A 14,281-nucleotide genomic window follows, 5' to 3' on the forward strand; every position below is an offset into this window, starting at 1 on the left:
CTGAATGAAAGCAAGGGGAAAAAAGACTGGCCAGTTTTAACTGCACCGGTCTGAGAAAACCAGCATGACCACATCTAAACTGGTACAGAAGTTCTGATCTGTTCTACATGTGCTGCCTGACGCTCAAGATATTTGTAAGAACACACAACAGTCATTTCATCAGAATAAAGACTAGGTGATGTCAAACACACTTGTGGAAATATCAAACTGCCATGCCACTCCGTTATTTGCAGTGGCCTAATGCATGCTGCTTGAGTTTTTCAGCTACAGCATCACATCCACTCATCACAACTTACACAGGCTGTTGTCAGCCTCTACCTTCCACTTCCACATAATGAGTCAGTTGAGATTGAAAAATCAGTTTTCCCAGATCAAAAGTAAAATTACTTTAAAAAGAATCACAGTGTAATGACAATGTAAAAAGAATAATCCAAAAATAAACACATGCTCACCAGCAATTCTCTTCCCAATTTGCAGTGAGATTCTGAATCTCTCAAATATGAGCTCAAATCTGTTAGAATTCCAGCAACCCTGGTCAGGGAGGGACCTCAGGAAATTACACAGGAGATGACTTCCCTACACTGAAGCAAGATAATAAAAGTAATACCAGAACCCCTTTTTATAGAAGGGGTAAGGAGTGAGCGAGAAGAATAGGTACCAGCGGTTAGTTTACGATGCTGTTCAGAAGGCGGTGCCAATGTACTTGCTGAACCATGTACAGTGAAGTCTCCCACTGTTGGTCCTGTCAGACATTTAACTTAGTGAATTATGGAAGCTGGAAGGACTCTTGCAATATACTCAAGAATATTTGCTGCAGCTTGTAAAACCTGAATATATTTCTGCAGTCCCATTTTCCTTTAGTAGAGAAAAGCAGAAAGGGGAAGACTCTGTATCTGATTTTACCTGAAATATGCTATTTAGAACAGTTTGCTTTTCAACCAGGCAGCATCCTCTAAATATTTTCTCTCTGTGAACCTTATTCAGTACCTGTTTCAATCTATCAAAGTTGAGATAGCAAAAAATCTGATTGAATAAATACAGTAGATGAAGCCAGAATAACACTTCCCAACCCAGTGTGTAAAACCAGTCTAAGTGCTCCAAGATAGCTGCCAGTGGTTCCTAGTATTTTATTAACAGAAAAAACACCCTTAAGTTGAGGATATATAGTGAAATTCATCTGCAGTGCAGTACTTTATGCTCACTGTAGGAAAGTACTACAAAATCCCTCTGTGGGACATAAATGCTTTGCAGTTTGCATGGGCTCTGAGGCTTCAATTTGGAAACCCCTGCTTTAGAGCATTTAAGCAATCTGCATAACAGAATTACTAACTCAAGATGAGATCACTATAGTTCCCAGTAATCAGCCTGATAATTTTCCAAGACACTAACAGTTCTGTTCTGGATTTTGTTTTTTCATTTCATTTGGATTTGTCTATTCTGTACATGAGCTATTCTGTCTCCCTAAAGATATTCACTGGCTGCTACTTTTTCTGCATACGCTGTGATTTTGATGAGCAATGAGAATGCTGTTCTCTTCTGGGATAGTAACCGGGAAACATATTTTTCTGCTTTTAACCCTAGTGTGAAGTCCCACAGACAGCCATCTTTCAATAGTAAAATGTTTCCAGTGCACAGAGGGGAAATGTATGCCTTCAGGGATTTGTGAGAGGTTTGCAAAGGAACAAAGGCTATAGTGTACAGTTTTATTTATGCTGTTGTAGGACACGTGTTCTTGCTGCAGAGAGGACCACTCTTAGACTAGTGGTCTCTGATAAGAGGTGAATGATCAAACCAGGACAGTAATGTACTCCTTAAGCCCTAAGGCAGTCCTGGTAGGTCAGACTTCAGAAATGGTAGGGAGGCATTACAGAAACTCATGCACCTGTCCTAAGAATACATGGAGGACTTCAGTTGCCAGCTCAATCAAATCTGGTATCAACACGGAACATTAAAATTGCACGGTAAACTGAAAACACACCACCTTCATACATTTATTTAACAGTTGTTTTGGCAGCACAAAATTGAAAAAACACCAAAATAACCTACAGAGGAATACTAAGCACTTCAGGAATGGAAAGGGAGCACAGTAAGAGTGCACGCCATCTGGACAACAAGCTATTTGGCACCAATTTGCAGCTCCATTGGTTGATGAGCCTTTCACACAGAAGGCAGAATTCTTGCAGTGGTCTAAATTAAAGAACAAATGTACTCTGTTTGTTAAAGATGCAGTACGTTTAGCAGTGTTCAAGCCAGCAGTTTGGAAGTTCATTAAAATTTGAAAATAGAATAAATGAAACTGAGTAAAAGCGATGAGAACACTATGTTTTAAATCCTGCAACCTGCTCATGTTTCCCAGAATTTATTTGTCAGCAAATTCAGGTTGAATGCTCAAACTGTAAACTGCAGTAGTTCAGTTATGACAGCTTGCATCGCTGAGTGTCTACTGTCTAGGTTTTGAAGTGTGGACCCTGCTCTGAAAGAGACTCTAAAAACAGGCTGGTGAAGTTCCATGTTTGTTCTCTGTAGATCAACAGTTCCACTATCCTATTCTGCAGAGCACCAAGTGGTAATCTACACAGAGTAGGCTTTTCACCTGGTGTAAACTTGAGCTTCCATATATTTCAAAGCTACTTAATTGCAAAAAGGTCTACCTATTCACTGTCTTTGTTGCTAGTCTCATGGAACATCACTACTTTTGTTTAAAGCAGATACTCTTTTGTAACTTCATGGATTTCGATGTGTGGTGAAAGCTTTCAGGGAAATTCACTTGAACAGGACTTCCCTCTCCAACAAAGCCCCAGCATAACCCCAGACAAGTTATTTAACCCAGCTCATGAATCCTTGACATTAGGGTGCTGACTGGACAACACTAATGATTTAGTTGGAAGTTCTAAGCACTCGTAGTGGCCACTGAAATAAATGGGATCTCTGCTCTGAATGAGTGCAGTATTATACAGTGCTGTTAATCTCAAGAATGGCATCTTAGTTACTTCATACGGGGCATTCAAAAAACCAATCGATACAGAACAAAGTTTACAGCATAAGGCTCTGAAACAACACACTGAACCTAAGGCAGGCATGAATTCTATTTTAAACAAAAATGGGAATGAAAAGCACTGAAGAGTTTTGCATCTTACGCTCACCCACTCTAAACACTAGACGAAACAAAGTATCTGTGATAAATACCAGCACATGGATATATACTCAAGGACTGTACTGTAATGTTTGTGGCAGGGAGAAGTAGTAAAACAGCATAACTAGCCTAAATTCTAACTTCTTGATTATTTGGCTTTGCAACTTCCACAATGCTCTTTTTAACATATGAAAACAAAACCTGAAACTATCATTAATTTATTTGAGAGATGAAAAATGTGTATATGCACGAGCCAGAGTAATTTAATTTACACCAATTAAATTATAAAGCAATAGCTGCAAACATATGCAGATTTTAATGATGGACTGGGATAAAATTTTCTGGTTCTTACAGCTAAAATATTTTTTTTCCTGATTATAAACAGTTTTAATATATTAAACTGGAAACTGGTATGTTGCTGGACTGGATGAAGAATTTTTCAGCCCCTGTGGAGAAGGACAAAAATTGCCAATCCAAGTAGCAAGAAAAATCATCTGTCTAAAATGTCACTGTCTATCTCAGGAATGCCTGCATAAAACAGGAGAGTGAGAAACTCCAGATCTGAAACTAGCAAGACAGCCAGGCAAAACAGAGGCTTGTGTGATCAAGTGAAGCTTTCTTGAAGCACTCCCACTTTTTTCATTTATTGTATAAGTAAATGAACTTCAGCCAGAGGCTGATTTCACAAAACAACAGGAAACTAACTTGTCTATCACTACCTGCTTATAAAAGTAAAGCTAAAAACCTTGGGGATGCACACATGTGTATATACATAGGTTGTGTAAAAGAACCACAGCCCTATCAAAGCAGTTCCTCTGATAGTCTCTTCCTTAGTGAACAGTTCGGGTAGACAACGCAGAAACACTCTAGTGCAATAAAAGACAGTAAAAGCAGTCTCCCAAATAATGCATCTTGATGGTAAGGGTTTTCAAGTCACTGGCCTGTCTATGATAATGGACTGAGATTTGAGACACTGCTCTAGCAATCTCAGTAAAAGCAGCCATTTCAGGACATTTGTAGTTGTAACAGGCCCTCTACACACATCCGTTCTTGGATTACCCTTTAACTACTGTAATGAGTCTTATTTATACCTCCTGAACATGATGAAGGAAGAGCAACTAAATGATGAACTCATTAACTCATGCATTCTGGCCCTGAGGTGGAGTTATACAACTTGGAGGAAGAGAACTGGCTACGAAGAATAAAAGAAATCACTGGCTGAAATGGGCATGAAAAAAGAGGTGCTCCTCTGATTTTGTAGGATGATTTGGGTGGTATTAATCCTGTTTTAGTGCAAACCATCCGCTGGATGGAGTAAGCAATCTACTGGTATTCTTTCTCAGCCTGGTTTTCTACCATTGATTCTTACGCACATTCTTACTCAGTAGCAGATTTTTGTAGAGGAGGCTGGAAACGCAGGCAGTATGGATTTTGGGGCTTACACAGAGATCTCTGCAGTAGATTCAATGCAATTCCTTTTATTGCTTTGAAATTTAGCTTCAGTGTAAATTGAACAACAAGATACCAGAAAACTCTTCCAGCCTTACATTTCCTAAGTTCAAAAATGTCCTCCAGTTTTCACACAAATGGTAACAGGACATAATCCTCCCTCAAGTGGCCTTTTCTAGCATTTTGCATTGCAGAAAGGATATCTATCTGAAAGAGGAGATCTCACACAGGTATTTCTCCCTACTGTTCTCATCAGAAAAAAAATGGCTAAAATCTCTCTCTTAGAATAAAATAAAAACATTTTGATAAAGAAACTGAAAGGAAAGGCAACTCAAATAGCACATTCTATAACACACTATTAAAACAGACACACTCACAGCTAGCCCAGTAATTCTTAGTTTTCCATCATACTGTCATATTTTCTGTAAAACTAAACCAAAAAAATGATGCTATATGAGATGCAAGTTGAAAATGAACATTAGTCAGAGGTGTTCTCAGTTTATTTGAAAGGTGAGAATAGGTTGGCTGAATCAACCAATTTGTTGGTTTGAAAGTAGCTTAACAAGGATCTGAGTCTTTAAAAAAAATATTAGTCATCAAATAGAAGAGACACATCTATATTCTACCAGCAAATATTTACAAAGCAGCAGCACTAACCTTGTACTATATAGGGAGTGTTCTCCTCTCTGACTGGTGAACATATGGGACGAGGGGCAGGTGCTGGTGGCCTGTTCATGATAAAAGACCTGCGTTCTTTCCTTTTCTCTTCCTCCTCCTCAGCCAGTATGAAATCGTACACAGATTCATCCAGTTTTGCAAAAGTGTAGAGGTGTTCCTCCTCGCCATCCTCCTCGCATGTATCTTGGTCTTGTCTGTAGCATGCTGTTATGAGTCCATCACCACACTCTCTTTCACTTCTGTCCTCCACAAAATTCCTCTCTGAAAAAAAAAAGGAATTGTGTTCCATATATAGGGTAAAGAAAGGAGATTGGGACAATTTAAGGCTTTAGTGTTTCCTAAAGTAACTCAGAGACCTAATTTCACTTTTAAACTAAAGCACCCTGATCTTCAGAGGTTTCTGATCATTAAGTCACTAGAGAGGATGTCCTGAAGTAATAAATCCAACTTCAGGGCCTGCTCAAAACTTCATATCACATTATCAAAAAATAGAGGCTTAGTCATCAGTTGCTCCCACAAGAGTCACATGAACATGTTCTTTAATGGTGAAGCCAAGTAAGTGAAACGTGTGGCCCTTGACATTTTTGAAGGCAGGCTATTTGTTAGCTGTTGCAACAATAACTTAAGAATTAAAACTTATTTTGGAAAATGTTAGATTTTGCCTTTTCTATATCTTCAATATCCCACCTGGGTTTGAGGACTTTGCAAAGGTGTACTGTAGGAGTAGGTGAAAAAGATCTTAAAAGGCCCTCATAGCATAAATGAAATTTCATAGAATCAACTAGGTTGGAAAGGACCTTGAAGATCATCTAGTCCAAACGTTAACCTAACACTGACAGTTCCCAGCTACACCGTATCCCTCAACGCTATGTCGACCTGACTCTTAAACACCTCCAGGGATGGGGACTCCACCACCTCCCTGGGCAGCCCATTCCAACGCCCAACAACCCCTTCTGTAAAGAAATGCTTCCTAATATCCAGTCTAAACCTTCCCTGGCACAACTTGAGGCCATTCCCTCTTGTCCTGTTGCTTGTTACTTGGTTCAAGAGGCTCATCCCCAGCTCTCTGCACCCTCCTTTCAGGGAGCTGTAGAGGGCGATGAGGTCTCCCCTCAGCCTCCTCTTCTCCAGACTAAACACCCCCAGTTCCCTCAGCCGCTCCTCGTACGACCTGTGCTCCAGACCCTGCACCAGCTTCGTTGCCCTTCTCTGGACACGCTCGAGTCATTCAATGTCCTTTGTGTAGTGAGGGGCCCAAAACTGAACACAGGAATCGAGGGGCGGCCTCAGCAGTGCCGAGTACAGGGGTAAGATCCCTTCCCTGTCCCTACTGGCCACGCTATTGCTGACACAAGCCAGGATGCCATTGGCCTTCTTGGCCACCTGGGCACACTGCTGGCTCCTGTTCAGCCAGCTGTCAATCAACCCCCCCAGGTCCCTCTCTGACTGGCAGCTCTCCAGCCACTCCTCCCCAAGCCTGTAGCGCTGCTGGGGGTTGTTGTGGCCCAAGGGCAGCCCCCGGCATTTGGCCTGATTGAAACTCCTCCAGTTGGCCTCAGCCCATGGCTCCAGCCTGTCCAGGTCTCTCTGCAGAGCCTCCCTACCCTCGAGCAGATCAACACTCCCACCCAACCTGGTGTCATCTGCAAACTGACTGAGGGTGCACTCGATCCCCTCATCTAGATCGTCAATAAAGATGTTAAACAGGAGTGGCCCCAACACCGAGCCCTGGGGGACACCACTCGTGACCGGCCGCCAACCGGATTTAACTCCTTTCACCACAACTCTCTGGGCCCGGCCATCCACACAGTTTTTTTTACCCAGTGGAGCGTGTGATCATCCAAGCCTCGAGCAGCCAGTTTTGCCAGGAGAATGCTGTGGGACATAGTGTCAAAGGCCTTGCTAAAATCAAGGTAAATTACATCCACAGCCTTTCCCTCATCCAATAAGCAGTTCGCCCTGTCGTAGAAGGAGATCAGGTTTGTCAGGCAGTACCTGCCTTTCATAAACCCATGCTGACTGGGCCTGAGCATCTGGTTGTCCCGCATGTGATGTGTGATGGCACTCAGGATGAGCTGCTCCATCAGCTTCCTGGGCACTGAAGTCAAGCTGACAGGCCTGTAAATTCCTGGATCATCCTTCCGACCCTTCTTACAGATGGGCGTCACATTGGCCGATTTCCAATCTGTCGGGACCCCCCCGGTCAGCCAAGACTGCTGGTAAATGATGTAAAGCGGCTTGGCGAGCACCCCAGCCAGCTCCTTCAGCACCCTCAGCTGTATCCCGTCTGGTCCCATAGACTTGTGTGTGTCTGTGAGATGCAGCAGGTCCCTGACTGTCTCCTGGATTGCTAGGGGGATTTATGGCCTCTTATAATCTATGCTAAGACTACCTACCCCACCCTACCCACCCTCTCCTTCAGTTACTTCCCTGACAGTCTGTACTCCCTACAGTTCAAATAGTTCATAATACAACTACTCAGAACTTGCTTTCCTTTAGCTTGTACATTTTACAGCATTAAAAGGAACTGATGAGTTTCCTGATACCTGGGTTTGGTTTGATTTGTCTTTAAAAACTCCATAAACTGCTAAGAGCTAGAAGCTCTTACCAAGGCTGGTGTTCCCATAAATATCTGTAACTTCCTTGTGCTGATTACCCATCTTTCCTCCAAAACCAGTAGTCCTGCCTTGGATTCTTGTACTGAGTCATGTTTTCCTCGTGTTGTAATGTACTGCCTGTACACGTGTATCTGCTAAACTAGGCCATGGTCACTACTGGTGTTTTCAATCCTTTGGCTGCTATTTAAAGAACTGTTTTATCTGTTTATGGCTTCAGAGGAGCTAAACAATCTTTGCAAGTGGGACACATTTAGAAATGGGATGTGTCATTTGTAACTGGGACATATTATTAATACGTACTATCAATATGTATTCTGGCTAAGATATAAAAATGTTTTAAAACAACAAGTGGGATTAATACACCTGCCATATTTAATATGAAAAGTATTTTGTTTCCATGTCACCATAAAAGTTCTCTTTCTTCCTCTGTAGTATATTCTTTCTTTTAACTCCCACAGGGGACACTGACATGCTACTGCCAAAACAAAGACTTAAGAAAGAGGGGACTTGTCTTTTGTGTATTCCACAGCAACACCTAAAGCAAGCAACTAACTAAAAATACATAGCACGACTCATTAGAACCCCTCCTTGAAAGCAAGCATTACCCTCATTCAGAGGAATTCTGATACTCCCCACCCTCCATTCCCCCATGATAAAACCAAGGCTAACACCTCATTTAAGACATGATGTGAATTTTCCTGAACTATTCACACCGAAGCATTTTTAGACAAACTCTGCCTTACCAGCACAGGATTCAGCACAGGATACTAGGTAGCTGAGAAGCTTTCTCTGCTGGAACCCACATACAGACAACCAGCATTTGGCAGAGAGGGTCATATTACTACTTGATGGTACAGCCATGTGACAGCTATTTCAAAACAGTCATTTATATCAAACATACGCTAACAAATCCTGTATGCCAAGCCTGACCCCTCAATTTATGAACACATTTAGCTACAGTTGGTATTTAATGGGAAGCAAAATGCATCTTTTTAACATTAATCTTATTCTGCCCCTCTTTCTCTTAGAATCCACCTATGACTTCCTTCATATAGCTGGCTTTTTCTTTCACAGCAGAAAACTGGGAGAAAACCTAGAGCAGGCTATAAGGCTAGAAAATGATTTCTATCTACTTATGTGAACTTCAAAGTGCTTGGTGATGGTAATTTAAGACTCTAATAGGTTATACCACATTTAAAAACAGAGTTCATTAAGTGGAGAAACAGAAGCAATTCGTGTGCACACTTATCCGTAGTGTCCATGACAAATAAGAAGGGTTTTTTTTTCCTTATGTGACTCTTTAAGACTGGTATTTAAGCTTGAATTGTTTTGCATACCTATTCTTCCCAATGAGAAAAATTATAATCATCTCTTCTGAAATGGATGCAAATAGTATTTTGGGCTTTTCGTCACTTGAATCAAACTACAATACTAAATTTTAGATTTACAATCTGGGGCAGAAGTATCAAAGAAAAAAGAAAAAAAAAAAGGCAAAGCATTTCATTGAAGGTCACAGTTTCTCTCTTTTCAATCTGCAACACAATATAACTTTTGCCTTCTAACCACAACATTGCTAAAGTGTAATAAATTACTATTATTTCTCTCCACACAGTCACTTTCTATTAACTCTACCTGTGAAATTCCAAACTGTACTAAATCAAGCTAGTATTTAGTATTTTTAAATGGTAAATGCTTAAGCCAACTTGACAAAAATACAAGCTCAATCTTTGTTTCAAGCCTCTCTTGTAAATCCAATGCATCATGTATTATCTGGCAGGTCTCCAAGATGGGCAGAGTGAGGAAAACCTGAACTCAGCAGCCCATACCACAGCATTAACTGACATACCTGGTCATGAATATCTTGATGCAGCGAAGTTCATATGCACATGCCTGCTTTGCAGAATTGCGGCCATACTGCCTAGCTACTGCTGTTAGAAGAAGTGATCATCCATGATCTCTACAGCAGCACCTAGTCTGCACTTGCACGTGTTTGTATCTGGGGTTATTTTCCTCCTAAGATCGTACCTTGTGATAAACTGTGCAGATTGTCCTGTCTTAGCATGCCAGGCAGATTTCGAGGGGGAGGAGGGGGTGGCCTCTTACAGAAAAGGTGGTCTCTTCTGTTCTCTTCGAGATCATCAGGTATGCTGGCATACAAACTGTCAGGACTGTTGCAAAAGCTGTATGAATCTTCTTCTTCTTCCTGATCTTCATGTTCTGTCTCCTCTCTGCTGTCTTCTACATCATCTTCCTTGTCATCATCCACCTCAGCTTCTTGTGGGCATCTGGATCCAATTCCATATTGATCTCCTGGGTTCTGCTTGGCTTTTAATGTAGAAGAATGCATTATTTCATTTAAAATTTGCCATCTGGAAACATTTCCTGTTTCAAGGATTCCCACAGAAGCAACACAATGGCTAATAAAACTTTTATGAACTGATACAACAGAAAAGCTGTCAAATACATACTGTCAGTGAACAGCTTTTTAAATATTTACCAAATCAACAGTGGAAGCTTTTATTGTACCTTGCTACTCTGATACACACCATCTTCCTGCATGCAGTGTTAAACTTTTCCGGAGTTGCTGTCAAGAGTGAAGTCACACACACTTACCTTGCCTCCATAATTTCTATTACTTGCCTTTCAATGCAGCACAGTGCAATGCAACACTCAATAAAATAAAGCCATAGCTCACACAGCCCTCTAATTTTTTTTTTTATTTATTTTTTTTTTTTTTAATATAATGGGGTCTGGGCGTTATTTAAATCTCTCTAAAACATTGCCCCTGGCAGACATGGCTGTACTCCTGTGGAAATAGTGCTCTTCTGTCTTTAGTGGCCAATGGACCACAGAACAAGAATATAGGGGAGAGATGTGAAAGCATACATTTTAATCATTATGTACAGCATCAAGATTGGGGTAGCCAACCTCAGTAACATAACAGAGTAAACAATACAAGTGTGTCAGCAGACTTACACTCAATGCATAGCAGGTAATACCAAGCCCTTGAGATAGGAGGTTTCCATTCTGAGTTATCCTTCAGTGATGCCTTTCTTTCACCACTGATTCAAATGGGAGGTTAGGCCAGCTGTTGCAATCTGTGCTCTTCCATGTGTCCATCCTGAGGTGTTCCCATATACAGCATGACAGAGACAGTGAAAATGTGTCGTGGTAACCAGGTTCCTAGCTCACATTTTCACAGTATCTATCACCTACCTAAGATGTGCTAAAGCAACTGGTTTAAAGTTAGCAAATTAGAAAAAACCATCCTTTTCATATAGAATATGACACAATTGAAAAGATAAAATTACCAACACACAGGTAATAAAGAAACAGGATTAAATTTAGCTTTACAGATCCACGATACTGTAAAACATGAACAAAATATACACCATCAATAAATGCAAACAAGCAACTTGGTTTGCAGTTCTCAAGAGCATATGACAACACAGATTACCAACAAGGTTGTCATAAATCTATGCTTAGATGTATGAACATCAAGCTGCAAAATGTCTACTATGTGTGCCTCCACAGAGGAGTTGGCCGCACCTGTAAGAGGTGCCTCCCCTTACATGAAAGCTGCTCTCTGATAACTTGGAGAATTCAGTGGTTTTTTAGATTCAGAGCAGAGAGTACAAATTTTCAGAATTTACCAGGAGGGGTGGGGTTGCACTGAGGTCTGTCTTACTGAGCAATGACTTTGTTATCATGACTGAATCCCTCATCTGCCTTCCTTCTCCTAAGACATCTGCCCTCCCCCTGGAAGTTGCAGTAACATGTGGAAATTGAAAGTATTAAAATTATTTGCCCCCTTTGTCCATCATCCCACTCACTCAATACAGCACACGCTTTGTTACCAATAAAGCTAACAACATGACTTACTCATGGCTGGTTGAGTTTTCGAGCCTAACATAAGCATGTAAGTATCATCATCTTCTGCTTCCTCCTCGCAGTTGGTAAAATTATCTGCTGTATTAATCTAGAAGGAAAAATAAAGGGGAACATTTGTTTTGGTGACATCATCTCCCACCTTCACTATAATATTCAATGTTCTACTAAGGGAACAGTGGAGACAGCAGTGTTTGCAACTATGTAGTGGTATACATACCACTATACATACAGGCAACAGGGATGTGTATATCTGGGTACATATAAAGGACACAAAGTTCTGCCATGAAGCGATATCCAAGTCTGCACAGCAAGGATTGAAGCTAATTGATCTTTCCTTAGCACTGCACTGGGCTGTCCAGGCAGTTCCCAACTCTACAGCATTCAGAAGTAATGAGAAAGATCAGTAACAGAAAAATGGAAAGTCTATAGGACATTACTGAATAACTGAAGGATTCTCAGAGTCCAAGAAATCTCTGGAGAGCTCATTAGAAACAGTTCCTGTATCCCAGTGGTTGGTACCAAAAGCTGCACGTGCACCAAAAAAACCCCAAACCAACAGGATTGGAAAGCACATTAGCAGTTTTACTTCAGCACCCAAATGTGGTAAAGCATTGTTTTTTGTTCCTCTAGAAAGGTGTTACATTCATACAGCGCTATTCCAAATTAGCCTCAGGAGAGTCAGAACAATCGGTTCTCCAAAATGTTGTCAGTGTATTTCTTCAAGCAGAAGAGATACAAACTTCTGCTCACCCTAAGAGCAAACTTGTAAGACAAGTACAGACAGTTCTGTTGTCTTAAAATATGGAACACATACTTGCTAATTGCTGATTTTCAGAAACAACTGGAATTTCAAAAGGTGACAGGTTTTTTTAAGGAGTTCAGCAGGACCTTGATTCTCATGTAAGTGTAACATGAAACTATCCTGCACCAGCACAACGGAGCCCTCCATAATTATTCAAGAATACTGACTCATAAAATGTTAAGTCTGGGGGGATTTGAATACACCAGCCCCAAAGCAGGTAGGGAAACAGCATGGTCCGTACATCATCCAGTCCGCAAGATTAGTTACAAGCAGGTTAGTGGGCATTGAAGTCAAGAGGCAGAACTGATAAGCAACTTTCTGCATGGTGCAGAAACTGATTCTCATGAGCTTCTGTCAGACTCTCAGGGAGTTTGTTCCTAGTATCCCGCTGACTCCTGGCATCCACAGCCACTGTCTCAGGCACGGAGTTCTCACTGTCTGAAAGGGGAAAAAATTTGGAGAAGTAGTGGGTTTTTCTGGGGAACTGAGAATGCCTTCTTCTCTGCTTGTACACAGCCATCTGTGTCTTAAAACAGAGCAGCCATAAGAATGTGCATCAGGTGCCTCTCTGGCCCATTTGCTTTGCTGCTTTAAGAATACGCCTGAATCTCCACAAAGCTATACCTACCTCCAACAATAAAGTATTAACCTCTGTCTTCTATACCTGTATAATGTGCACATCAGTGACAGGATCCTCTGTTCTGCTTGAGCTTCCCCATCACTTACCTGTTTCTTCTGTACTTCACAGAAACTGGATACCTCTTAAAAGCCCTGAAGTTAGAGCTTTTCAGAATATTTATTTTCAAAAGATTTAGGCCTGCATGTGCTAAATATAACTGTACAGCTAGGGAAAAAAAGAAAAAGTCTTCTATCAGAACTTATCAAGTTCTGCATTTTTCCCGTGAACAGAGGATGTGTGCAGAAGAAATCATACAAGCAGAGCTCTAGATGTATTAAGCTTCTCTGCTAGTAAGTGGAGTACCACACCAGGGAAATTATTTCAAGGTTTTATCTTTTTTTGTCTCTGCAAACATGAAGTATGCATGGACGTATAGTTGGTAGAATGAGGTCAAAAGGGTAAGTGGAGAAAACAAATGGCACTTCCTGATTTTCCTTTTTTGTCATAGATATTTCTTAGCTAAAGAAAACCTGGTGACTCACAGGAAAGCAACAGAATTGATATGATTAACATGCATCTTTGAAACCTCAGTGTTTCAGATGACTGAAGTTCAGTCTGCCCTGCTAGCTTATAGTGGCTCCACTGACAATGCTGAATCTTAGGGAATTCCATGTGTAATTCCGTTGAGTACACTTCCTAAAAGTTTCCCGGACCTGAGACACAGAAAAGCTGAACAGATGGAAACAGTCTTTAACTAAATATGTTTACAGTAGAAAGAGGTTCTGTATAATTAATAAATTATTGATAAAAGCCTCCTGTGACACTGGGCATAATGGTATCGTACAGCTGAAAATGGTGCAGCATCTCCAAAAGCAGTGGAGAGTGTTTTTAAGAACTTTTAAGAATGCACAGCAACACTGCTAAATCAGAATAATGCCATGGCTCAGCTTGCAAACCTTGCCATGGTGTCCTCAACGAATGCCCGTTATTTTTACGTTTGGAGTGTCTTTTATGTGTGCTGGGTCACGTAATTTGAATATAACAGCATAGCCAGCATGATGTTTCTACAGTAGAATTTAGGGTATGGCGTG

General features: G+C 41.0%; 1 protein-coding gene across 1 annotated transcript in view; it reads right to left on the minus strand.

Annotated features, from left to right (window-relative positions):
• Nucleotides 1–14,281, minus strand: part of BANK1 (B cell scaffold protein with ankyrin repeats 1) — a 141,140-nt gene that overhangs the window by 18,269 nt on the left and 108,590 nt on the right. The window contains exons 9-11 of the mRNA XM_074904489.1: nucleotides 11,752–11,857; nucleotides 9,904–10,203; nucleotides 5,240–5,521 (exon numbers count right to left, since the gene is read on the minus strand). Coding sequence (XP_074760590.1) covers nucleotides 5,240–5,521; nucleotides 9,904–10,203; nucleotides 11,752–11,857 — 688 coding nt within the window. The remainder of the gene's footprint in view (nucleotides 1–5,239; nucleotides 5,522–9,903; nucleotides 10,204–11,751; nucleotides 11,858–14,281) is intronic.

Source organism: Athene noctua, chromosome 4 (genome assembly GCF_965140245.1).
Source record: "Athene noctua chromosome 4, bAthNoc1.hap1.1, whole genome shotgun sequence".
NCBI classification, from domain to species: domain Eukaryota; kingdom Metazoa; phylum Chordata; class Aves; order Strigiformes; family Strigidae; genus Athene; species Athene noctua.